Source organism: Enhydra lutris, unplaced genomic scaffold (genome assembly GCF_002288905.1).
Source record: "Enhydra lutris kenyoni isolate GAN:26980312 unplaced genomic scaffold, ASM228890v2 scaffoldscaffold55, whole genome shotgun sequence".
Classification (NCBI taxonomy): Eukaryota; Metazoa; Chordata; class Mammalia; order Carnivora; family Mustelidae; genus Enhydra; species Enhydra lutris.
The window spans coordinates 14081879-14109596 of record NW_019154139.1 but is presented as its reverse complement, the minus strand read 5'-3'; the positions used below and the strand labels follow the sequence as shown (position 1 = coordinate 14109596).

Genomic DNA, 27718 nt, shown 5'->3' with positions numbered 1-27718 from the left:
AAGGCTAAAGAATCATGGGGAGAAAGCCATGAGTTCCGTGCTTTGCTTTCTCCTCCTTTGGAATTACGCTGCTCTCCTTGGTATTGAAACTGTACTCCTTGGTAGGTGAACTTGATCCTGGCTGGGCTTCTTGTTGATCTTCTCGGGGAGGGGCCTGTTGTAGTGATTCTCAAGTGTCTTTGCCCCGGGCGGAGTTGCACCGCCCTTACCAGGGGCCGGGCTGAGTAATCTGCTCGGGTTTGCTTTCGGGAGCTTTTGTTCCCTGAGCGCTTTCCATAGAGTTCCGGAGGGCGGGAATGAAGATGGCGGCCTCCCGGTCTCCGGCCCGGAGGAGCCGAGAGCCCGGGGCCCCACTCCTCAGTGCGCCCTCAGAGAACAGCGCCGATTTACTCCCGTCACCCTGCCTCCGGCCGCGCTCCGAGCTGACCGAGCCTGCGACCGGTTCAAGGTAACCCCGAGCTTAGAGCTTACTCCTCGGCTCTGTCTCTGTAGCCGGCTTCCCTGTTCTAATACCTGTAAGCTCTGCGACACTCAGACACCCCTGATCCTTCTGTGACCCTGCGGGACCTGAGGCCACACTGACCCTGCGTGGGCTTCACCCCGGTTAAGCCTCTGGAGCGATGTCCCTCAGCGGAACAGACTTTTAAAAGTCCCGATTTTGTGCTCTGTTGCTCCGCCGCTTGCCGGGAGCCGGCCCCTCCCCCCGCGGTCTATCTTCCCGTCGCTTTGGATTCACTTCTCCGCCCGTCCTACCTTTCAGAAAGTGGTTGATTTTCTGTTTCTAGAGTTGCTGTTCTTCTTCTCTTCGATCTCCCGTTGGATTTGTAGGTGTTTGCAATCTTTAGATAAGCTATCTAGCTGATCTCCCGCTACCTGAAGTAGTCTCAGCCTGCTACTTCTCCGCCATCTTGACTCCTCCTCCCTGTTTTTTGGTTTTTTTAAATCAGTCAGCCACTCTGTGTCTTTTGATTGGGGAATTTAATACATTTATTTTATTTTTTATTTTTTAAAGATTTTATTTATTTATTTGACAGAGAGATAGCAAGAGAGAAAGCACAGGCAGGGACACAAGTACAGGGAGAGGGAGAAGCAGGTTCCCTGCTGAGCAGGGAGCCCGATGTAGGGCTTGATCCCAGGACCCCAGGATCATGACCTGAGCTGAAGGCAGTCACTTAACCAACTGAGCCACCGAGGCGCCACCCCATTTACTTTCAAAGTAGTGATTAATAGGTAAGGACTTACTATTGCTATTTTGTTAGCTGTTTTCTGGTTGGTTTGTAGTTCTTTTTTTCTCTTGCTGTGTCCCTTTGTGATCTGATAATATTCTGTAGTGGTATGCTTTGAATCCTTTCTTTTTCTGTTTTGTGTATCTACTATAGGTTTTTACTTTATGATTACCTTGAAGCTTATATAAAACATCTTAGAGTAATAACAGTCTATTTTAAGCCAATAACTACTTAACTTCGATCACATACAGATTCTCTTTTACTTTCCCCTTCCTACATTTTCTGTTTTTGATGTCGCAATTCACATCTTTTTATATTATGTATTCATTAACAAATGATTGTAGCTATAGTTACTTTATAGTTCTATAGCTATTTAAAAGAATAATACTTTTGTTAAAAAAGATACTTTTGTCTTTTAACCTTTTACTAGAGTTAAAAATGATTTACACCCAGGTGGTGGGTATTAGAGAGGGCACAGATTGCATGGAGCACTGGGTGTGGTGCAAAAACAATGAATACTGGGGCGCCTGGGTGGCTCAGTGGGTTAAAGCCTCTGCCTTCGGCTCAGGTCATGGTCTCAGGGTCCTGGGATCGAGCCCCGCGTCGGGCTCTCTGCTTGGCGGCGGGCCTGCTTCCTCCTCTCTCTCTCTCTCTCTGCCTGCCTTTCTGCCTACTTGTGATCTCCGTCTGTCAAATAAATAAATAAAATCTTTAAAAACAAAAACAAAACAAAAAAAAAAACAATGAATACTGTTACACTGAAAAGAAATAAAAAAAAATAATAAATTTAAAAAAATGATTTACACACCACCATTACATTATTAGAGTATTCTGCATCTGAACAAATACTTAAACTTTATTGATGAACTTTATATTTTCATATGTTTTCATGTTACCAATTCATGTCCTTTCATTTTAGTAAATTCCCATTGCCTGAAAGTCAGGTGCTAGGATCCCCACAATATTTTCCTACCAAATGGCTGTGGTACTTTAGCATATTGCTCACAAGGAGAAACTTTCCACTTCTTTAAGCAGCTCTGTGAAACAGTCTCCCCCTTTTTAAACAGGTGGTCCAGGGCAGTGGTGCCCCACACAAGCTCTGACATCAGAATGCTTAGGTTTAAACACTAGATTTGCCACTAAGCAGCTGGAGGCCTTGATTCCACTACCCAACTCATTGGTGCTTCAGCCTTCTTATCTAGAAAATGTGGATTATAATAGTACATACCTTATAGAGTTGCTGAAAGGATGAAATGAGTCAATACATGCTAAACGCCTGGAATAGTGCCTAGCACGTAGGAAGTGCTATAAAGTGTTTGCTAAATAAATAAAAATTCATGAATTTTGTATGTGTAATTCAAGCTGGCTTAATCAAAAAGGAATTTTTTTTTTTTTGGCTAAGGTTTGGAAATGAATCTGGATCCAGGGCCTTGAATAACATCATTGGGTCATTCACTCTCTCTCTCTCCCTTGGCTGTATTTTCCTTTGCTTGGCTTCAACCTCAGCAAAGCCTTCCCTCAAGGGAAAAAAGAGATGGCCACCAGCAGCTCCACATATCCATCCCAGCAGCTCAGCAGCCCCAGCAAAATGCACACGTGTCTCCCACCCAAGGGTTCCAGTAAAAGCGTCACAATGGTTTCCTCACTGGCTTGGCTTGGATCCCACTGCAATATTCTGATTGAGTCTGACACCAGCTGACATCAGCTCTAGACACCACACAGACTGTAAGTTGGGGAGGGGTCACCCAGATGGAAAATCTAAGTGCTGTTTCCCAAAGAAGAAAGAATGGATGCTGGAGAAAACCAGCTGTGGTCTGCTCTACCAACCATCCTGGCCAACTTTTCTGAAGGTACTTCCTAAGAACATTACTTCAGAAGATGTAGGCCTTGCCTTGCTCATACTGCACACTTGGAAGTGATTAAAGGCATTTTCAATGCAACACCTAATTCTCTTTGAAGGCATATACTGCAGGGCAAGGGCACTGTTCAACATTCTACTTTGGGAGACCACAGTTAGGGCTTGAAACTACGTGGCCGAGGAAGATTCTTACTGACTCCCTAACTGCAGGACACACCATGAGTTGGGCTGGGGCTACCTGGTTTGTGTGCACATTCTCCCAGGTCTCTAACTGTGGTTGCCAAAGCAAGCTATCTAGCTGAGACAGTAAGCACCATCCTAGGCATGGACAGAATAAACCTCAACAGCTCCATGGACCCCTGAGCCCAGGGCTTTGGCCATATTGGCAACTGCCCTCATAGCTCTGGCTACTCAAGGTATGGTCTTCTACCAGCAGCAGCAGCATCTGGAAACTAGTCCAAACCCATGCTGCTCAAACTGAGGCTACAGGTCTGGCAGTATTGGCTTCATCTGGGAGACTGTAGGTAATTTAGAATCTGAGATCCTACCTAAAGACCTAATGAATGAGAATCAGCATTTTATCAAGATCTTTAGGGGGTGGATATGCATTTAAAATTTGAAAAGCACTACCAAATTAGTTTTCTAGAGCTGCCTAAAGAGAGTACCACAAACTGGACGGCTTAAAACGACAGAAAAGTATTCTTTCACAGTTCTGGAGGCTAAAAATCTGAAATCAAAGCATCGGCAGGATTGGTTTCTTCTGAGGGCTGAGAGAGAATCTGTTCCATTTTGTTCCATGTCTCTCTCCTTACTTAGGGTGACTGACAGCAATCACTGGCATTCCTTGGCTTATAGACACATCGCTTTAATCTGCTTTCATCATCACATGGCATTTTTCCCTGTGTCTCTGTGTCAGGAAACACACCCGGCCCCAGCTGACTCAGCCAGGGTGCAGGGCCAATGTGAGAGCTGTTTGGGGAGGTTCTCCATCAGGCTGCCCATTGGAATTACCTAGGGAGCATTAAAACTACAGAGGTCCAAATCCTACCTTCAGAGATTCTAGTGAAGTTGGTCCGGCATATTCCTGGGCCATCAGGATTTTAAAACATTTCCCAGGTGATTCTAATCTATAGCCAAATTTGAAAACTAATAGGATGCATGTTCTCGTTTCTATGTATTACAAAATAAGACAATTCAGTTCCTTTTCCAGATAAGGAAGCACGGTATAAATAAGCACAAATAAATCTGATAGTTTCTGAAGTATAGTTTGAGGCATTTTTGTTTGATGCTCATAAATTTAAAATTACTATCTCTTTCTTATCTTAATGATAATAAATTACTTCCTTTGCCCTAGTAACACTTTTCACCTGGAGTCTATTTTTCCCCCGATATTAGTACAGCTACATCAGCTAGCTTTCTTTTGACCAGTTAAATGTGTATATGGGTGTGTGTGTATGTATGTATGTATGTGTGTGTGTGTATGTGTATGTGTATGTGTATATATATATATATTTCCATCCTTTAACTTCCAAACTTCCTATATTCTTATGTTTTAGATGAGTATTGTGAATGGAATATAGCTGGATTTTAAAAAATCTACTTTAAAAATTTTTAATGGAGATGCTCTATAAACTAGAGCACTCAGTCCTTTTACATTTAATGCAATTAATGATATATATTGGTGATAATATTTAACAACTCAGAGGGTACTTTGTGGAGGTTGTAGTTCTCACAAGTGACCATGAGAGGGCGACTCCAGTGGACTCAGGCATTTACAGCCTTGAAGAGACAGAGGAAATCAGGAATTTTCTCTCTGGGGTTCCACCACTGCTTCCAAGGGTATGCCTTCCCTATAATGTTTGGGCATCCTCTGACCATGGGAAGAACAAGGATATGAGCTGGGGGACAGCAATGTGGTGAACTGGGGGACAAAAGAGCAGTCCAATTGTCTGCCCATCCATGAGGTAAGTGTAGCTGAAGATATTCATTAGGTTGAGGGCAGAAGCTATTTACCGACTTGTATAGCAAATTTTAAATACTTTAATAACCAGCACTGCTATACAGGCCATTTAGAATAATAATCAGTCTGCTTATATATTTTGATTTAAATCCACCATCTTATTTTAGTTGTAATACACATTCCATGTTGGTTTTTCTCTTTCATGTCCTCTTTTACTATTTCTCCTATTCCCTCTCTTGTAGCTTTAAAATATATATATATTTTATTTGTTAGTTTGAGAGAGAGCAGGGGGTGGGGTGAGAGAGGAATAGAGGGAGAGGGACAATCTGACTCCATGCTGAGCCAGAGCCCAGTACAGGGCCCAATCCCACCACCCTGAGATCATGACCTGAGCTGAAATCAAGAGTCAGACACTTAACTGACTGAGCCACCCAGGTGCTCCTCCCTCTCTTATAGCTTTTAAGTTTTACTACATTCTTTTCTTTTCTTTTTTTTAAGTAATCACTTAAATTACTGGCAATTATATCATGCATCTATAACTTTTTTTTTAAGATTTTATTTATTTATTTGACAGAGAGAGACACACAGAGAGAGAGGGAATACAAGCAGGGGGAGTGGGAGAGGGAGAAGCAAGCTTCCTGCTGAGCAGAGAACCCATTGCAGGGCTCGATCCCAGGACCCTGACATCCTGACCTGAGCCAAAGGCAGACGCTTAACGACCAGTAAGCCACCCAGGTGCCCTCATCTATGACTTTTCACAGCCTGTTGTTAATTGATACATTTACTTACTTCCCTAACAATACAAGGGCCTCAGAACACCTTAATTCCATTTCCTCCCAGCCCATATTATCTTCCTGCCATGTATTTTAATTCTTTGTGTATTTTTTTAAATCTGTAAGACATTATTATTATTATTTATAGACAATATTTATTTACATTTACTACCTTCTTTGTTGTACACATCTTCTTGTAGCTCTGTTATTCTGGGATCATTTTCTTTTTGCCGAAAGCAGGTTCTTTACAATCTTCCTTAGTGAGAATATTCTCTTTGTAAATGTTTTTATTTTGCCTTTATTCATAAAAAATGTTTCTCTGAAGATGGAAGAGCTTGGCAATTATTTTCTTTTGGCCACCTGAAGATGTTCTACTGGTGCTGCCTGGGAGCTGTCAGTTACTCTAATAAAGTAATCTGCCTTTTCCTCTCTGGCTGTTTTTAAGATGCTTTTCTTCATCCTTCTGCACTTACAGTATTGTGTATATAATTCTTTTTATTGATCCCTGAAATGTAGTAAGCTTCTGGTTTTGGTGGTTTGGTATCCCTCTGAAAGGTTTTCAACCATCATTTCTTAAAAGACTGCCTCTGCTCCATTCTTTTTTTGGGATTTTGTTTATTTATTTATTTTATTAAAGATTTTTATTTATTTATTTGACAGATCAGTAGGCAGAGAGGCAGGCAGAGAGAGAGAGAGAGAGGAGGAAGCAGGCTCCCAGCTGAGCAGAGAGCCCGACATGACCAGGACCCTGAGATCATTCCAGGACCCTGAGATCATGACCTGAGCCGAAGGCAGAGGATTTAACCCACTGAGCCACCCTCGCGCCCCTGGGATTCTGTTTAAATGAGAGACTTTCTCACAAGATCTAATCAACTCTTTTGCATTTCTTCTCTTCCTCTCTGTGCTTCATTAGGATAATTTCTTCAGCTCTACTTTTTACTGATTAGTGCCTTTTCAATGGTGTGTCATATATTGCTAAACACAACACATCCAATAATTAGTGATTGATTAGTGTAGTTTTCATTTCTAGTTGTATTTGATTTTTTTTTTTTTTTTAATTGGCTGTGTCGGGTGCCTGGGTGGCTCAGTTGGTTGGACGACTGCCTCCGGTTGAGCTCATGATTCTGGAGTCTCGGAATTGAATCCCACATCGGGCTCTTTGCTCGGTGGGGAGCCTGCTTCTCCCTCTGACCTCTCCCCTCTCATGCTCTCTCTCTCTCAAATAAATAAATAAAATCTTAAAAAAATTGGCTGTGTCACTTTTTATTGTTATTGTTTTCTATTTCTGGAAGGTATCTTCAAACCTGATTTTTTTCAACTTAATAACTTTTTTTTTTTTTTAAGAATTGCTGTTTGATGGGGAGAGTATGTGTTATGGTGAGTGCTGTGAATTGTATAAGACTGATGAACCACAAACCTGTACCCCAGAAATAAATAATACATTATGTGTTAATTTAAAAAAAATTTTTAATAAAGAAAATACCAACTCCCCCCGCTCCCCCAAACAATGATATCTGGGGGAAAAAAAAAAAAAAAAGAATTGCTGTTTGATTAGTCCAGTATCTGATGTCCTTCAGGTCTCTTTCTGTTGTCTATTGTTTCTGTTTCTTCTCATTCATGGTGTCTATGCCTGGTTATCTTGGACTCTGTGCTAGCTATTGTACAAAAAATTATTTGAAGCTTAGGATGAAAGTGCCTTCCTCTACATATGATTTGTTTTTTACTTCTGGCATGTTTGGGATCACCATAAACCAAGTTTAAGTTTCCCTGGAAGACAAATCAAACTGCAGTTTAAGCTGCAATTACTTATAAGGGCTCATGTACTTATAATTCACATTTACCTTGAAGATGTGGTTCTTCTGGGTCTCAGCTTATTGTGAGGAGGGCCTATCATTACACTCTCCACCTTGAGTGGACATTGATTTCTACCTCCCTTGTTCCTGCTAAGCTATCAAAACCAGTTTTCAAATTTGCCAGACTTAGCAAATTTCATAGAAAAATATAACTTTTGTACACATTCATCTCTCTGAGTTTCCTTTTCCCCATCATTCTCTTCTTGGTAATTCCTTAATGTCTTGCTAATTCTTTGAAGGCTTTAGAGATGATATTATTTAAAACCAGTTTTTTAAATTTTTCCATGGAAAAATTGGTCCAAATAATCTAGCCCAACATTATTAAAAATGGAAAGCCACATAATGTCTTTCTTGGCACATGGTAGGCTCTCAGTGAATGATGACTGAATTAGTTGAATTATCATAAATACCCAAGCACGGTCTCTTTTTTTGCCTGTCTGCATTTACAAAGACTGCTTCCTCCCCTTACGATGCGTAGAATGCCCATATTTCACCACTGATAAGGGTTAGAACCAGTGCCACCTCTTCCTCAAAGTTCTTCCTGTTTTACTTCCCCAAATCTGAATCCTATTTCTTTCCCAGCTAAACCCTCATGAGACCTGGTCTGTATTATTCTGGTTGCTTAATATATAAATATTAGAAATACAGGTAGAAATATATTAATATAACTCTTTATCTCTTCTGTGGATTTGTGCTTTCTTGACTTTTCTGGGCTTCTGAAGAATTTTCTCACTCCACCTCAAGCTCAGCATACATTATAAACTGATTCTCTGGAAAATGGTATATCCAGTACTTTAAGGTTTGATGTCCTGGGAGGGGATTCTTTGAACATTTGGTCTGCCATATGCTGGAAACAGGCCATAGCTCATTCTAATAAACCCTTACATTTGTACAGCTCTTTAGAATGAACAGGGCGATCTGACATCCATGTCTGTTACTTGTGTGCTGCAATCATGCTGCAGATGGGAATCAGAGGGTAAAAGAGACCAAATAATACACCTGAATAGAGTCACAAAGCCAGAAATGGAATCCAGTCTCTTCTCTGCAAGCCCAGGGCTCATTCCAGCCCACCACCACTGCTTCCCTCAATTATTTGTGTTGCTAGTCATCCCTATAGCAATAGAACCTAGAACTCTTTGGAAGTAATACTCGGCACATGAGGGTACATGTAGTGCAGAAGTCAGGTCAGAGGCAGCCGACAGAGGGGTTAGCTCTGTGAGGTATCCCACACGTGCCTCTTGAATGAAGGCTTTCTGATTCTCAGTCCTCCTTACCTCACAACCTTGGTCCCATTTCTCATGACTTGCATGTCCACCATACAGCCCCCAGTAACATAGGCAGCTAGGTTCAACTCTGAGAATTCAGCCTGAAGGAGAAAGCAAAACACAAAAGGATTCATCAAAAACTAACGACGCTAAAAACTACTAACATTTATTGGGTACTTTATGTGCGAAGTACACATTTATGCCTCTCCTGAAACTTAGGAAGTTGGTAATATTATTTACTTTCCTTTCTGAAACCTGAGGAATCTGAGGTGCAGAGGCATGGTGTCATGTCCAAGGCCACATAATTAATAAAAGGCAAAGTTAGATCGAAACCCACCTGTCTCTGATTCAAGGACCTATGCTTTTAACCACTACTAATTTCTACTTCCTTGAAAGCAGAAGAAGCCACTCCAGCTTCAGGACTACACGAGGTCAAAGGCTGTTCAATATAACATTTTCCCTAGATTTCTTCAGCTTCAGGTTATGCAGTGGTAAAACATCACAGCTAGTAATCGTGTATCCCAATTAATGGAGTCCTCCTCATCATCCGCCCATTGCTTCCTCTTTTGGTCATGGCCCCTCCCCTTTATCCACCTACATGGTTACAGTATAGGCAGCATGTCTATGCACTGAAATACTGCTCTCACCGTCACATCTAATGGGGTTGGCACCTGACCCAGGGTATAGGAATAAGGTGCCCTTGTATTAGAATTTTAAACTGCTGAGTGATTCATGCAATTTCTTTCTGGGGCTGTATTTAATACATAAAACCTAAGTATAATTAAAGACCATGTTTCCTGCCATCTGGATTGGGAAAGTACAGAAAATAAGGGGGTGGAGGGAGAAATATCACAGTCACTAAGAGAGGAGGGGTAGAGGCAAGAGATGAGAGTACTCTTGATGTTTATGTGCCAGCTACAATCCTACCCTTGGGTTTTAGGCAATACCTCTGTATCTTTGTAATTTCATCTTTTTGCCTTTTTACTTGTTTAAGCAAGATCTGCTGAATTTCTGTTGCTTTTGACCAAAGCCCTATGGAATACATCCCTCCTACCAGATTATACACTCCCTGGGGACAGTGATTCCATGTTATTATAACCATCTAAGTTTCCTAAGGTAACAAATACACCACTAGGTGGCTTAAACAGCAAAAATTTCTTTTCCCATAGTTCCGGAGGTTAGAAGTCCAAAAATAAGGGGTTGGTAGGGTTGGTTCCTTTTGAGGGCCGTGAGGAAAATATCTGTTTCAGGTTTCTCCCCTTGACTTGTAGATGGCCACCTTCTCCCTTCTCATCACGCCATCTTCCTTCTGTACATGTCTCTGTATCCAAAGACACCCTTTTTATAAGGACACCACTCACACTGCATTAGGGTCCACCCTAATGACCTCACTTTAACTCTAGAAAGATCCTATCTCCAAATAAGATCACACGGAGGTACTGGGCTTAGGACTTCAACATGTGAATTTTGTGAGACAGTTGAACCTGTAACCCTATCCTAGAAAATGCATAGTACCAAACTGTGCCTTACACACAGAAGATGCCAAAAGCTATTTCTCAAGATTAAATGAATAAAAATAGCTTCTCATACATATGAAAAATTCACTATGTGCCAGATACTGTCCCAAGCATTTTACATGTAAGAATTAATTTAATCCTCACACTTATCCAGATGAAAAAACCAAGGCAAAGAAAGATTAAATAACTTGCAAAATGTACACAGTAAGTAGCAGAGCCAGAATTTAAACCCAGGCAGTCTGACTCCAGCCTATGCTTTTAACTGGTATAGCCCCCTACTCCCACTGCTTAGCTGAATCAGGCACTGGGTGGATTACAACTGGGAATTTTGGGGACCTAAAAATAACCCAGTTGAAGAGAAAACCAAGTTCATGTTGAAAGGAAATATCATTTCACAGTGATTTAAATGTATCCCCTTGGAAACATTTAACAGAATTATGACCAAAGACCTAGTCATCTCCCCAGATGACATTAAAGGAAACCCAGAGCACTTACGTCTCTTGCTTTAATTAATAGCCTCATTATGTTGTGGCAAGGTGAAAAGCAAAGAGCTCCGTTAATGAGTTCAGGTTAGTAAATAGTGGTAATGACCTGTTTATTACGTCTAATGCCCTAAAAATTCAGTCCCATCATGTTTAAGATACTTCATTGGCGAGATTACAAAGAAGAACTGGCAATAAAAGTTGTTGCATGAGTGTGCAGAGAAAAAGAAGTCAAAAGAAAGTTGCAACACAGAACATTTGGTTACTAAAAAATGTGAAGAAAGGGAGTAAATCAGTGTTTTGAATGATAGAATCTCCAACTCCAAGGTGGCAAAGCCCCAGAGGCTTTCTTGCTGCCCAAATGGAAAGAGATATCTATATAAAAGACACACTCAGGCTTGAATATACAAGTTAGAAGTTCATCGTGTTCAGCTCAAGGTTTCTAGAATTATCTCCCAGTTATGGTTTATGAATGATTATAGGAGGTGAATGCTTAGGTTCATAGTGTAGCAAGTCTCTCTTGGATCAAGCATAGAGAGTTGGGGTAGCAAAGAGAGGGCACTCTTCTGTATTTTACTTTTTAAAAACTTCAACAAACAAAACTTGGAAATGAACACAGAAGTATCCAAGCACTTTTCCTTTAAGATAGTATGATGGCCCTCTTGGTAGAATCTCAAAGAGCACCTATTTTTGAAGAGCCTCAGAATTCACATAGAAACTGTAGTGGGGAGGAGGGTGGGGGAACGGGTAAGCCTGGTGGTGGGTATTAAGGAAGGCATGTATTGCATGGAGATCTGGGTGTTAGGTGTAAACAATGAATCTTGGAACACTACATCAAAAACTAATGATGTATTGTATGGTGGCTAACGTAACACAATAAAAAAAATTTGTAAAAAATAAATGAATAACCATTTAAGCAAAAAAAGAAAGAAAGAAAAAGAAACTGTAGTGGGTTGAACTGTCTCCCCCAAAAGATATCAAAAGATATCACCACACCCTAACCCCTGATACATAGAAACGTGATCTTTCTTAGAAACAAGGTCTTTGCACATTTACATCTGTAGTCCACCTAGAATTAATGTTTTATATAAGATCTGACCTAAGACTCAAGGTTCAATTTTTCCATATGGTTTTTCAAATACTTTACATTGTTTATTAAATATGCTTTCACCGAATTGCATCAGTGCCTTTGTCAAACCTCAAGTCACTTCATATGTGACCTGTTTGTCTATCCTGGAGTCTAGTCCAAGTTGTCTCAATTACTGCAGCTTTACAGTAAGTCTTGATATCAAGTAGTACAATATTCCAAAAGGGAAGTAGCCCAAAGAGGACCCAGTGATAACAGGTCCAAAGACAAAGTAGGATGACCACCCCTCTGTTCAGATAAAGTCGTCCTCCTCAACCACTCCAAAATACGGTCACTGGGCAACCAGATGACCTCAAAGGCTCTATCCTGAATAAACTAGTTGAATGTTTCCCCAGTGATATGATTGGCTGAAGGGAATGTGTTCTATTCTGATTCACACTGCAACCCACCATTGTGGCCTGACCTCTCAAAGAGCTCCTCAGGGGATCCCCACCTCACTAAAGGTTAAAAGGAAAAAAAAAAAAAAATCAAGAGCTCAGCCCCTTCCGTTTTGTTAAGGGTGGTAGGCCGGCTGAGAGGTTAATGAAGTGAAGCACCACCATGACTTTGAGTCTTGCCTGTACTAAGCAATGGTGCCTATGGCACTCCACTGCTGTCACGCTCATCTGCACCTACAAATTTCTCTTTGCTTTATAAAGGTACTTTTGGGTTTCAGCACTGGTCTAAACATCCTCTATTATTTGCGCTTCTTTACACCTTACTGAAAGCTTGAGCCCACTGCCTCGACTGCATTACATTTTCCCCTATCTGCTATGAGGAGCATTTTAAAGAATTTATTTCCCTTATTTTTTTTTATTATTTTTTTAAAATATTTTATTTATTTATTTGACAGACAGAGATCACAAGTAGGCAGAGAGGCAGGCAGAGAGAGAGAGAGGAGGAAGCAGGCTCCCCGCCAAGCAGAGAGCCCGATGTGGGGCTCGATCCCAGGACCCTGGGATCATGACCTGAGCCGAAGGCAGAGGCTTTAACCCACTGAGCCACCCAGGTGCCCCCCCCCTTATTTTTAACAGAAAAAAATAACACCATAATGTATGGCTTTGGAAGATGAAGGACGCTGTGTATAATTTTGATTGTCAAGATTTTGTTTTGAAAGGGAAAATAATTATGTTATACATTTGTGGGAGATTATCTCTAGACATCATTAAAGACAGGCAGATTTTTGCAATATTAGGCATATACGGGGATTTTGTATTTTGTTACTCTTGTTAAAACCTGGTAGCTTCGCACAGTGGCAGTATTGTAGCCAATGAGATTTATCCAAGGTGCAATTATTGCTAATTGAAAACTGGTGTGGGAGTTTTTCAACACTGATCTCAATTATACCTGAAAGTTCTGGATTATCTGAGTTTTCCTGTTTGTGACTTTTAAAAACATGTACATGGAGGAATCAAAGAATAGTGGGAAAGGAATTGGACTTGAAGTCTGAAGACCAGGGATCTAAATGTTGGATTTGACAATGACCCAATGACCATGACCACAGGCAAATCCCTTATCCTCCACTGTAATTCTTTTCATTTTTTAAATAAAAGAGTTATAATCAACTGAGTCAATTATATCTATAATGCTTTTCATTTTTATAGCTCTTTCTTTCTCAACCAGTGTTCCCCCAATTATCACTAAAGGAAAAATTATCACATCTTATGAAAAAGGAATGCCAAGCAATAATATTTTTAGAAGAAAGCTGTTCACTGCCTTATACTCAGCTTCAGGCACACAATAGGTATCCAAAAGTGCTTGTTGAATAAAGTGTTATTTTTATATGTGATGACCAGATACGTATGCATGCTATGTAGCTTGCCTTGTGAAACTCTGTCCATTGCCAGATCCATTAGACACCATAACACTGTGGAAAGTGTTTCTAAGCGGAAAGGAGGGGAAAGGCCCAATCTAAACTTATAGTAACAAAAGCACAGGAGCACTGGGTGTTATACGTAAACAATGAATCTTGGAACGCTACATCAAAAACTAACGATGTATTGTATGGTGACTAACATAACACAATAATAAAAAAAAAAAGCACAGGTAAGAACATAGGGCCATCAGGTCAATGGAATGGTGTGATGTCTTTTGTAGCTGGGGCATGGAGTTTATGCAAGAACATAATAGGAAACAGAACTAGAAAGGTGGGTCAGAGACCAGTCCCGAAGGATCTTGAACTCCTTGTGAGGGAACACAAATATCATTACATAGTGCATTCATCTTCCCTTACTAGTATTTCTGTTACTTCATAACAAATTACCACAAAGTAAACAACTTCAAACAACACAAGTTTATTATCTTACTGCTCTGTAGGTCAGAAGCCTATATTAGTTTGGCTGGTTTCTCTGTTCTGGGCTTCACAAGGCCCAAATCAAGGTGTCAATCATCTGGGCTTTTTTTTATTGGAAGACTCTGGGAAGAAAGTGCTTCCAAGCTCCTTCAGGTAGTTGGCAGAATTCAGCTCTTTGTGGTTGGAGGATTGAGGTCCACTTCCTTGCTGGTGTCAGCTGGGAGCCTCCCCCAGCCAGTTAAGGCCATCTGCACTGTGTGCCTCATAGCACTCTCCGTCCTCAAACTAGTAATGGCATATCAAGTCCTTCTTATCCTTAGACATTTAACTTCCACCTCTACCACATTTCTGTCCCCAGCCAGAGGTAATTCTGTTTTTAAAGAGTTGTGTGTGCTCACCCAGATAATCAGAGTCACTTTATCTATCCAAAGGTCCATAATACAATTACATCTGCAAAGTCCCTTTTGAATATCATTTTCACTGGTCCAGTGGTAGGGCATTAACATTTGGGGGGGGGGCACTGGGAAACATGGGAGGCTGCCGAGGAGGGGAGTGGTTACATATATACATACACACATACAGACATAACATACATACATACATAACAAATATGGGCAAAGAATTTTCTAGTCTCCAAGCTCTGTTACAGGTACTAGATATGGTTGGAAACCTATCCACCAACAAAATCTTTTCTACAGCTCCTTAGATCAGAAGGCAATATAGGCACCTCTTTACAACTAAACTCACGTTCAGTTCCGAAACACACATGCACGTGGGCGCATGCACACACACACACAAACACACATACACACGTGCTCCTCCCACCCCAGACAGGGGAATAACATGGAATGCATTCAGTTTCCTATAGGGTCTTTGGCTGCATTCTTACTGGAACTGGCACCTGGCAAGCATGTGAAGCCAAGTAGATAATATTTCTGAAAGCATGGGGGTATTCAAGGCTGGTTACTAATAATTGCATTTGTGATGATAATGACGTTGATAACAGAATGGAAGTGGTGATTGCAATCATTATGGTAAGCTGAAGGATGCAATTAGGCCAACAGATCAATGGGACAGAAACTGAAAGTGGCACTTGGAAATGGATGACTGATGGGAATGTGCACAAGAAACCAAGAATGTGTGGGAATGTGAAGGTGGCAGCTATCGGCCTTGACCACAAAGCCTGACTGAAGGAGGATTTTGACACAAAAAGATGTTGTCCAGAGATCCCAAGGGCAAGAAACTGGCAGACTGACTCTTCTGGAATCCAAGGGTGGCTGATAAGATACTAGAAATTCCTGTCAGTTAGCGAAGACCTATCTGGTCCAGACTGTACCCTTAAACCCTTAGAGTGTGCTCCTTTTCACAGCCTTAGGCATTCCATAGATTTTTCAGAAGGAGAGAGAAAGAGATAGACAAACAGACACAGAGTTGATAGGAAAAGGTGGGCAGCCTCCAGTATCTTTCCTAATGTGAGGTGGTCAACCTCTGACCCTGGGCCCTATTCTCCAACCTTTCCCATTACACCCCATGCAGAGGAACTGTTAGTCTGTGGGTCAGCACATCATCGTGCTCTAGCTGATAGCAGGCAAGGTCATTGCTAGGTTGAAAAGTCAGGCAACCACGTGTGATTCTGGCTTTTCTGCAGTTGAGTGCCTGTTGATCTGGGTGGTCATCGTGTTGATTCCTCCCTCCTCCCTGTAGCTCCTCAAACGTGCTCACCTCACCTCAGTATCCATCTTTCCCTCTGCTGCTCTCCTTTCCATGAGTTGATGGATTCCCAGAAGTCCCAGAGGTCCTGCTCTCTCTTTTCATAATTGTGTTTGTTGTACCTTGGGCATATTTAGTAATAACAGCCACATGCTTGATAAGTAACATCCACAAATGATCTGGAGCCTAACTTCAGGATTCACGCCAGCTTTGGCAGAGACCCCTGCACTGAGGTTGGGGGGGTCTCGGCTGGCTAACACTTAGAGGTATTTCAACTCTTTTTTGCTATTCCTCCCTGTGTATTTGGCTATCTTAGGAGCCTAGAACAGGGTGGTGGTAGTGATTTTCAAGGTAGGATTAGGGCATTCCTACATCCTCTAGCAAGTTATTATCAAAATTCCACTGTAATCCCTAATAGATTGTTATGTTTACTCTTGGGAACAAAACTGTGTCATTAACAAATTCCTTTAAAAAAAATCAGCATTCTGTGTGTACTGTGATCTTCAGGTCTTAAGTTCTTTCACAGAATCTCACGAGGTCTAAGAGACTCATTAGAAGGACACACAACAATAATAAAGTAGCACTAAACACAGAATGCCCAAGCCCTACCTGGTCTCTAATGTCCCAAATAATTTAGACACTAACAACTGATGACCTCCTTGACATTGCCTCCCATCATTCCCTGTTCCCCACTTCCAGCTCACTCTGCCTTTGCCACACTGGTCCCTTCTCCATTGCCAAGCCTGCTGAGCAAGTCCCAGGCTCCAGCCCTCCAATACTTAGAGCTTCCTGGAGATGGCAGCCAAGGCCCCCTTCCTCACTCCACTCTTACCTTTGCTCAGTGGTGACCCCCCACCCCCAGGTAACCCCCTGCAAAGCACCTGCTGTACGCCATGCCCCTTTCCTCGCTAGAACTCACCCTATTACACTCATCCCCTGCGGACATAACTGTACACTTATCCCCATTTGACATGATCTACATCCATCCCTATTTAATATTCAATTGTCCATCTCTCTCAACCAGAGAAGTTCCAGGGGGCAGTGAGGTCTGTTTCATTCATGGCTCTATCCCAGTCCCCAAACCAGTAACTGGCATACATCACAATGCTCCAATAATTATCACTGAACAAATGAATGTCTATTTTGTAGATGTCAAAGGTGAGGCCCAGGGAGGCAAAGTGACTTTTCCCAAAGTTACAATCCGATAGTCGCATCAGCTGGGACCCAAACCCAGGCCAACACCCTTCACACTGCACCAAGTGGTTTAGTGGAGGCGACTGGTGTTGTACTGCAGAGCTGGGTCAACTAAAGGGCTGCTTGGCTGGTTTTGGGCTTTGCTTATGCATGTGGCCGCCTTCATTTTCATACCTTCCCATGTCAGCAAAAGCCACGGGCCCCTGTGCCTTCTTCATCACTCTGCCTCTTCGAACTGCCCCGCTCCAGCAAACACTTGGCAGGTGGCCGGCCTATGGCTTGCTGTTGGCAAGAACTGCTTCCTGTAGGTTTCCCGGCACAGGCTGTGTGTTTAGTTCTGAGGGCCCAGTGAGTTCAGTGACTTTCTTGACTGGTATCTGAAGTCTTTTCCACCATTTCAGATTCATCTTGCAGACAAAAGAGGCTTTGAGAGTCTGCAGACTCTCTCAGTGGCCCATTCCAGTTGAGGAAATCGCACTCAGGAGCAGCACCTGGCATCTCAGTGAAGGGCCTGGGCCACCGGGTCGGTGTGCTGATGGTGGGGAGATGCAAAGGCATCTTCTGCTCATCAAAACATCATAATGCTCCTGCGTGTGTGTGTGTTTGTGTAGAAGGCAGGGCGGGGAGCAAAAAATACATAAAAACATGTCCAAATAAGTATAAAAATACAGAAAAAATTAAAATGATAAAACCTACATTCTTAAATGTTTAAGTAATGGAAAATCTAAAATTAGGTGGGATTGGCCACATTTTAGAAACAGAACAAAAAATCAACAACAGTGATTTGCAGTTTACAAAGTGTTTGGTATAGAGTGGTTTTCAGACTCAGACCACGAGTCTGAGTGTGAGCTCTATGCCTTAACTTGCTGTACAACTAGAAGCACGCTAGTCTTTCTCTGCCTTGGTCCCTCATCTGTAAAATGAGTCTTCCTATGGTGGTTGTGAGCATTAAATGAATTGATAAAAGCCCTTAGCAAGGTGCGTAAGTGAAAATAAGTGCATAATGAATGTGAGCTATCACAGTTATCTTATTTGATTGGATCATTACAACAACCTCTTGATATGAGGGTAGATATTAGCATTTCCACTAAAAACAGAGAAAACTGAAGAGCAGAGAGAACAAATGACTTCAGCCAAGATCACAAGGTTATGGAGTAAGAGAGCGACAACTTTGACTCCATTCATCCATTCATTCGGGCACTTAACAGCTACCATGCCAAGGATAGGGTCTGATGACGTAGAAGTAAAAGGAACAACATTCCCTATTCTTATGGAATTTGTATTAAGTGGGGGAGATAGGCCATTAACAATAAACTATATGTCAGGGAAGATTCGGGCAAGAGGACAAAGCACTGGGAGGTGAGTGTTATGTCAAATAAGGGGGGACAGGGGAAGGTGGCACTTGATCAGTGAGACAAGCAAGATGAGGGAGTTTTGCTAAACATACAGTAAGAGGGGGAAAGGGCTTTGTAGGCAGAGAGAACAGCAAGGAGGAAGGCCCCGAGGCTAGAGCATATGTGCAGGGCTCAAGGAACAGCAAGGAAGGCAGTGTGGCTGGAATGAAGCTAGTGAGGGAATGAGTGGAAGGAGAAGAGATCGGAGGGGCCAGTGGATCGATCCCGTCAGGATTTTACTCTGGATGACAGGGTTAAGGTGTTAGCACCATCACTATCCTCATGAGCAACATCATCACCTTCACATAGTCAATGAAGAAAACGATGAAAATTCAACATCACCGTCACCACCACATTTGGCAATGCAAGAACCCCAGAAGTCCAGTTTGAAAAAAAATTACTGATAAATGTGGTACCACTCTGGTTTTTAGGGATTTTTAAAATGGCCCAGGTTTGTTCTCCAGACCTTAGACATACGTTTAGTAAAGATTAAGTTGGGGTTCTGGTGGATGGCACCCAGGGCACCTGGGAATGCTCGAGTTCTGCTCTGCCATTCACCCCTTCCTGCTTCCTTCCCCAAGAAAGCTGTACCCACAAGAAACAGCAGCAACTGAGAATCAAAGAAAAATACCCATTATACACATCATCCTTTGCCTTTGCCAGGTCAGCTTCAAGGATGAAGAGAGCTTTTGATAATGTCTTCAGGGAAGGAAGGAAGGAAGGAAGGAAGGAAGGAAAGGAGGAGGAATGGGAGAAAGGAGGGGAAGGGGGATGGGAGAGGGGTAAGAGGAAGGAAGGGGAGGGGAAGTCTGTAGGGGGACAGAATGGTGGGACCACCTCAGCCTCCTGAGCTCTTAAGGTTGAGAGACCTAGAAAAGAGCATTGCCACCTACCACAGACTTTTGTTACCTACAATAGGTAAGGCAAATGTTCAGAAATGATAAGGCCACAGCTTAAGTACACCGAGAAAATGATGGTTAATGTCGCCTCGACATCTACTTTTCCTCGTTGCCGAGCTGGCTCCACATGTTCAAACACTACTCTGCTGAATGTTCAGGAAAGTGTATTTACAGGATTAAGCAAACCAGGTGTGAAAGTTTCCCCACATTTCCCCAGAGGGACCATGGAAGATTTGGGGCTTGGAGACTGGGATTCGGAAGTAAAGGCCACTGCTGGACAGCTGCATGCAGTCATTTCATAGATGTGTGCGAAACTGGGAGGCTGGAGCTCTGGAAGGAACTGTCTGGGGTGAGAAGAGCTGAGATGTAGTTGTGCACATGACCCTGCCATGTATGCTAAGGGGAGACACTGAGGGAACTTGAACAGGCTAATGACATTTAATTTTTGCAGAGTTTCTTTCTCCCAACTGAAACTTGTAATGTGATGGTAGGAGTATCTTCTCCGTCAAAGCTCTTAGAAACTCAAATGCTCTATCCTACCTTAACATACTTTTTTATTTTTTCACTTTGACGGTCCAAACCCCTTTTCAGGGTTGTAGAAATGAAAAGACCTTTCTTTCAACCCTTCTTTCCTACCCACTGCGACCATGGACTTCCTCTTCTCTTCCCAGAGCTGCTTCCCACCCGTCTTTGTGTCTCACCTACTCTCTGTTTAATCCCATCTGCACCCTGAGATGAGGACCTGCCACCTCCTCCCACTGGGGCTTCTGGAAACATGGTGAGATTTGAACCCCAGGCACTGAGGCCCTGCTGTTCTATAGCAGCTCCAGCTTGGCACCAGATACATTTTAGGACTCAGGGCACTAAATCCTGTGAAGGAAAATGAAGCAGGTGAAATGATACAGAGTGACTGAGAAATGTGCGTGGGAAAAGTGTCATTTCAGAGAGAATGGCCAAGCATCTCTGAGGAGGGGACACTGGTACAAAGAACCTCAGTGAGGATACCCTGGGGAAGAGGGTTCTAGGCGAAAACAACAGCAAGAGCAAAGGCCCTGAGGCAGAGTGTGCTCACTTGTTTTTCAAAGTTTTTTTCATTGTGGTAAAATACACTCAACATAAAATTCACCATTTTAACTGTTTTTTAAGTATATAATTCAGTGGCATTAAGTATATTCACATTGTCATGCGACAGTCACCACCATCCATCCCCAGAACTTTTTCATCATTCCCAACAAAAACTGTGTACCCATGAAACCCTAACTCCCCATTCCCCCCAGGTCACAGTAACTACTATTCTACTTTCTGTCTCTATGAATCTGAATCCTCTAGGGACCTCACATAAGTGGGATCATACAGCAGTTGTCCTTTTATGTCTGGCTTATTTCACTTAGCATGTTTTTACGGTTTGCCCATGTTGTAGCATTTGTCAGAATTTCCTTTCTTTTTAAGGTTGAATAATATCCCATTGTAAGGATAGACCCCATTTTGTTTACACATTCATCTGTCAGTGAACACTTAGGGTACTTCTACTTGTTGGCTATTGTGAATAATGCTGCTATGACCATGGAGTTAAAAACACCTGGTTGAATCTCTGCTTATAGTTCTTTGGGGTCTATACCCAGAAATGAAATTGCTCAGTCATTTGGTAACTCTATGTTTAACCTTTTGAGGAACAGCCATACTATTCTCCACGGTAGCTGTGCCATTTGACATTCCTTCCAGCAATGCACATGGGTTCTGATTTCTCCACATCCTCACCAACTCTTGTTTTCTGTCACTTGATTTTTAAAGAAAAGTGAGAAGCCCAGCATGCCTGGATCAGAGTAAGCAAGAAAGACAAGGCAGGAAAGGGCAGGAAGAATGCCAGGGAACTCTAGCCCTGAAGGACTTATAGCTGTGGGAAGGACTCTGGCTAATACTTGGAGTGAGACTGGGAGCCTCTGGAGAGATGTGAACCATGAAGGATCATAATCCCATTGATAATAAGGAAGGTAAACCTAATGCTCCCAGCTCCAGAAGCCTGGGGCCTCCAAGGACAGCACAATCCTCTTTTCCTCCAAGCTGCCAAAGGGTTAAGTAAATGCAAACAAGGATAAAGGCAGTGAAAGGAGATACTTCCTTCCCCTGGCTGATACACCTGATGCAGGAAGCAGACTCCTGCTCCCTGGGAATGAGAGGCCTGGCAGACTGGTGCTTCAAGGAGAAAATGAACTTCGCCTGGACACAAGATGGCTTAGCACTTCCCATGTTCGTTTCTGAGAGCTACTGAACAGCCTGAGGCCCCATCTGTTTTCAATCTTCTTAAAAGGGCCTCGTGTACTGGCGCCTATTTAAAATAATGCACACATGGAGTTTCTAAAATGAAGAAGAAAAAGGGCCCATGCTTTCCCGGTCGGCATGGCTTATGTGTTTATTTTGGAGCAGGCTTTGGGAGTTCTGAGACAAGACATAGCTAATTTCTCTTCCCGAGGTTGATTTGCAAGTCCCCATAGGCTTCTGCTTCAAGCATTTAAGGCAGCTTGGTATGAACCAGTCACCCTTCAAAAGCCCACTGTGAAATATCTCCCAATTAAGGCTGGGCTCAGGAAAGGGGGAGACCAAGGACCACTTTCTTCCTTGCAAAGGAGCTGTTCCTCGATTCCTTTTCCTCAATAGGGATTCTTGTTTCTAAAAAGCCACATTCTTCTTCTCAGATGCTCATTTGAGTAGTTCCAAGATCGCATGATCCAGGTAGGGCTCAGAGCCAACCTGAACCGAATCCCCACATGGGGACTGCAAGGGGCGGGGACAGGGAAAAAGAGCCACTTGCGGTCAGTGCACTCCCATGTCAAGAAGCCAAGGCAAGGTTGGGGGGGGGGGTCTCTGTCCACTTCCGGGGAGCAGGGTGACCCTCTGTGCTGCTGATCACAATGGCACTTGCACATCCAGTGCCACAAGAGTTGAAATGGGTCCTTCCTGACCTTGCAGGCTCAGGGAAAACACCTCATCAGTTTAGATTACATACACAGCCTCATCAATGATGGCTCCACGTGTCTGGGGACTTCATAAGTAACTCCCCCACCCAGAGAAAGGGGGATGCAAAGAGGGTATAAGAGAGGTAGGATGAGTATGTCAGCGGTGGCTTGGCAGTGATGGCTCATGTCTTCTGCACCTTCGCATCTGCTTTCACTCTAAGGACCTGGCTAATATTATTTTCACTTGGTGGTAGTGATGTCCAGTGGCGATGGTGGTAGTGGTGATCCCAGTAGGAACAATAGTAAGAGAAGCAGCAGCAACGGAGGCATAAGTAGGAGAAGCGGTGGTTGTAGTCTTTGGAGAAGCAGAATCAAAACATAGGGATACTACTGACTAGCTGTAATAGGACGAGATGAGGTAGCTATAGGGATACCATGGGTATTTCCAGTGGCAATGTATTTATAATGTCATAACATACATGATATTTATATTAGGATTAAAATGTATAGTAGTTTTTAAGCACTTACTATGTGCCAGGCACTGTTATAAGGACAGTAACCACCTGAGGTAGGTCCTCTTATTACTATTTCCACTTTATAGCTGGGAGCACTATGGTATAATGAGATTACATTTATTTCTCAAGGGAAGTTACAGACCAAGTGAACACAAGCAGTCTGGCTCCAGGGTCTCTGCTCTTAGCTACTCTACCAGGCTTCTGGCAACCCACGGCAAGGGGAGCAGCAGGCCTAGAGGTGGTGGTAGGATTGCAGTGGAGAATTACCTCTGAAGAGGCCTTAGTCAATTTCTGGAGGGTCAAAGGATTCGGGGTTTTCCAACTATGAATCAAACAGAGCAGTAATTTTTATTCTCTAATTTATTTAAATGTGGGGTTTTTATATAAGATTTAAATGGAAATAAAAGAGTTCTGTTTTAAAAGACTTAAAAAGCTGTAGTGTGGTGAGTGAGGCTTTGGATTTTAGACAGGTGTATTAACCAAGTCTTATTTTCTGTATTCTGATGTTTTGACATCCTGAGGCCTTGCTGACCCTGGAAAGACTGCCTCTCACAGAGTTTTAGCGAATTCCTAGAGATGGTAAATAACTCATCATAGAGAGTGCCTTTCAAATGCAAGCCAGAACCAATCCAGAGCCCACATGCCAACCACCTTCTCTGTGGGGCTCTCACACTCCAGGCCACCATCCCCCTGCCCTAAGACTCCAGGGCCAGGTACCAGACAACCACGGACAGCCCCCTACCCCAGAGCCTGCTGAAATTATTCCAGCTAGCCCGTCCTAAGGCTGCTTACACTGCTTGCCTTTTCCTTCCTGCAAAGCCATAATAAAGGCTCCGCCCACATTTTCCCCTAGCACCTTCTGCCTCCTAATGGGCCATGGTATTCATGTGGTCCCCCAATGTGGGGGACCTACTTTTAGGGGACTATGAATACAATGAACTTATCTTTCATGTCAGTCACTTCCGTGCACCTCACCATACTTAACTAAAACAAATCCTGGGTACTTTTTTTTTTTTTTAATTTTTTATTAACATATAAAGTATAATTAGCCCCAGGGGTACAGGTCTGTGAATTGCCAGGTTTACACACTTCGAAGCACTCAGCATAGCACAAACCTTCCCCAACGTCCATAACCCAACCACCGTCTCCCTAAAATCCTGGGTACTTTTACAACAGGTCTGATCCAGCCTGCAGGATTTCAACAGACTCTAGGCCTCTGCTGAGCTACTGGGTACAAGCCAGGGGACACATTTCTTAATGTGGAATTGCATTGCAAAATCACCCAGCATGGGCTAAGACAGATCCAGGTTTCAATTCCATTCTTGGAACTTCCTAGCTGTGTGCTCTTGGGGAAACACGGGAATTTCTGCCTCACTGTCTTTATCAGGTAAGAATGGGGGAGAAGGTCCCTGTCCTGTCCTTGTCCCTGAAGTTTCTTTGGAGAGGTCTGATCTGGGAAGCCCTCACCACCATAAACTATACTACTATCACTTATCTTTATGGAACCACAGGACTCCTGGCACAAAAGGTGTCATCTTTTGAGTTTTTCTGTCTAGAACAGGGTTTCTCAACCTTGGCACATTGACATTTCAAGCTAGATAATTCTTTGCTGTGGGAGGCTAGCTTGTGTATTTTAAGATGCTTAGCAGCATCTCTGGCCTTTACCCATAGATGTTAGTAGCATTTCCCTTTTGTGACAACCAAAACTGTTTCCAGCCATTGCTAAACATCCCCTAGAGAGCAAAATCTCCCCTGGTTGTGAATTATTGATATAGAAGTAGGAATGAGTTAAGTTCTCTCCCTTTTCCCTCCCTCCCTCCCTCCCTCCCTGTTTCCTTCCTTCTTTCTTTCCTTCCTCTCTCCCTCTCCCTTATCTCCCTCCCCTCAAGCCTTTCCAAAGACTCTCAGTAGTCTGCAACCCCAGGTACCCCTGTGGAATACCATGGCTCTAAGAGGTACAACTGGAAAACAGTTGCTCTAGCAGACAACTCCAAGTTACAGATCGCCAGAACAGAATCAGAGGTCTGCTGTTCAGAGCTCTTGGTTTTTCGTTCCCTTCATATATTTAATAACTGAGCTCATCTTTCAGGATCCAACCACCTTATCCATAATGTCATCCTTTTTAAGCAGGCTTGGATTAAACCCACAGAATGTGAGAACTGAAAGTTCCTTTGGGGTCATCCTATGGGTTTCATTTTGCTGCCAGCTCTGGCTGCTGTGTACAGAATAATGAGGCTGCCTGCCCTAAGCTCAGCTGGGAAGCGTGCCTTCATTGAGCAGTGGTATCTGTTGTGGCTAGGGGAGGACCGGCAGGTAGAAAATGCTCCATGCACTTGACAGTTCCTTCTTTTACAAAATGATGAACCTGGATCAAGGACCCCCTCTGATTTAATGAAAATGGGCCAAATTCTTACAACGTGTTGAACACAGTAGTATTGCTATTACCCTCTCCATTTTATGGATAAAGAAACTGAAGTTTAGACTATAGAGTCACATGCCCAAAATCCCACAGGTAGTAAGAGGCAGGACCAGGATTCTATCCCTTGCTCTTCTGATCCAGGCATAGCTTCATCCATCATGCCAAACTATCTCAAAATATCTCTTCTTTCTTCTGAGGCAACAAATAATTTTCCTCCACACAAGTAAAATATAGAGTAGTAATAAGAATTAGTAACAATTAGCCTGTTTATTTCGAGAATCTTAATGTCATTTCCCAATAAATATATGCAAAGTGCACTGAAGACAAGGGTTAGAAGAAACCAGAACAGTCAGTAGATGCATATCCCCAGGAATGAAGGGGGAGTTAGCAGTGGGAGTTAGGAGAATACAGTGCTTTATAGAATATGGGCTGCTGGGGAGCCAGCGGTTCAAATCACGACTCTGCCAGCTGAAAGCTGCTTTCCTGGGCCTGTGATAGAATACGAAATTTCCATGGCCACTGTGAGGATAAAGTAAGGGTATGTATAGTAAATTCTTAGCAGAGTATCAGGTATCTGTGTGTGTGTGTAAAGCAAGTACTTAACATATGGGAGTCCTTATATTATCACTGTTACTAGTACTATGAAATACTAAATTTCATGATGGTGTTTAGAGGAAAGAAGTCTGGCTCTAAACTGCTTAGAGACTACAAAAAAGAAATGGGGAAAGACCTAGGTTTTAGAGAGAAGGTGAACACATAAACAGATAGGTATACAGATGGAAGAAAAGGCAGATGGAGATATATATATTTGGAAACCGAGATGCAGAACCTAAGGGAAAGCTGCTATAAACAAGAGACCATATAAATTAGATACTGGCTCCTCCAAAGACTCTCAGGGGCACCACAGGGCAGAAAGAGTTAAAGAGAGGTGGTGAGAAAGGCATGCTGGTGCCTGGTTGGGAAGCGCATTGGTGCTGCTTAAGGACTTTGGCCTTCATCCCACAGACATGGAGGAGCCTGGACCACGGAGAGCAAAGGGAGCCAGAGAAAGACCAAAGCGGCTATACAAGAATAAGCAAATGAAGACAAATGATCAAAACCTGGTTCTGTCTAATGAATATAAAGTTGGGGGTCCTTGGTATATGGCTGGCCCAGCCAGGGGAGGTTCACCCCTTTGTTTTCCTTGCTTTCCTGGAAGCCAGAGAGGTGGGCTGCCAGTCTCCTCCCTGTCTGGACAGAATGGAGGCCCTGAGGTGGGGTGGGTGGGAAGTCATCTGGTTCCATTCCATCTTAAACAGGCTGAGAACCCACCCATAAGCTTATGAAGGGAACTTCAGGGTTGTTGCTCAGGGAGCAGAGAAAGGTTCCAGCAACACAGAGGGAGGTCAGAAAACCAGAGGGGCTGTCTGTGGTCTCTGAGAAAATCCAATCTGAGAAACTGTGTCAGGCCATACAATGCAAGCCTTTTTTCCAGGTCTGGATGGGCAACAGATGAGTTAAGGGGAAAATCATGGGCTTTCAGAGCAGGCAGATATAGGTTCCAGTCACAATTCTGCCACTAACTCCACAAACACCCACTTTGCCTCTCCTGGCCTGTTTCCTCATCTCGACAATCACGAGACTCCTGTTCCTGGCATTGCTGAAGGACTGAGCACAGCAACATGAGAGAATTAGTAGGGTGATGAGGAGCACACAGCTGACCTGCAGTAGCTAATCTTCCTTCTTTCCTTCAACACACTCTCAGAACCCCCAAAGCATAACCCCGGATGCCCCAAGATGAGGCTCCGTTCTGCCTATCTGGTGCTACCTTCTTATCACTGCCAAGGTCATCCCCTGGGAACTCCAACGCCAGACTTGGCCAAGAGGAGACAGGAGACGGGAATCCAGCACCATGACCTTGGGTGAGGAAGTACGCCGTGATGAGCCCCAGTTCTACAGAGGGGGCGACACAGTAAGATGGAGGGTCGGCAGTGTGGGCTCCCAGGCATTTTTGGAGCCTCCACATCTCCACTCTCCCACCTACCAGCTGTGGGGCTGACGGCAGGACACTTACGCTGTCAAGACTTACTTCCAACTGTATTTCTTTGCTGGGGTTGTGGTGAGAGTAAATGAATTTATAGAGATAACATCTTAATGGCTGGCTTGTTGTGCTCATGTAATGTCAATCACTGCCTTCCCTGTATGTATCATTGCTTTACCTGTATCGCTGGTGTCAGACTAGGCTTAACCTGTGTCATTTACTGGACAAAAGGATATTTGGGTGAGTCTATCTCCTAGGAA

At 43.1% G+C, this 27718-nt stretch overlaps 1 protein-coding gene across 2 annotated transcripts in view; it reads right to left on the bottom strand.

The window, feature by feature from the left end:
• The window catches only part of LOC111157509 (synapsin III), a 508652-nt gene that overhangs the window by 412133 nt on the left and 68801 nt on the right, over window positions 1-27718 (bottom strand). The window contains exons 3-4 of one of the 2 annotated variants that reach the window (XM_022518974.1): window positions 8945-9036; window positions 5098-5100 (exon numbers count right to left, since the gene is read on the bottom strand). In XM_022518974.1, the coding sequence (XP_022374682.1) occupies window positions 5098-5100; window positions 8945-9036 (95 nt within the window). The remainder of the gene's footprint in view (window positions 1-5097; window positions 5101-8944; window positions 9037-27718) is intronic. The other variant, XM_022518973.1, reaches the window with a different exon arrangement.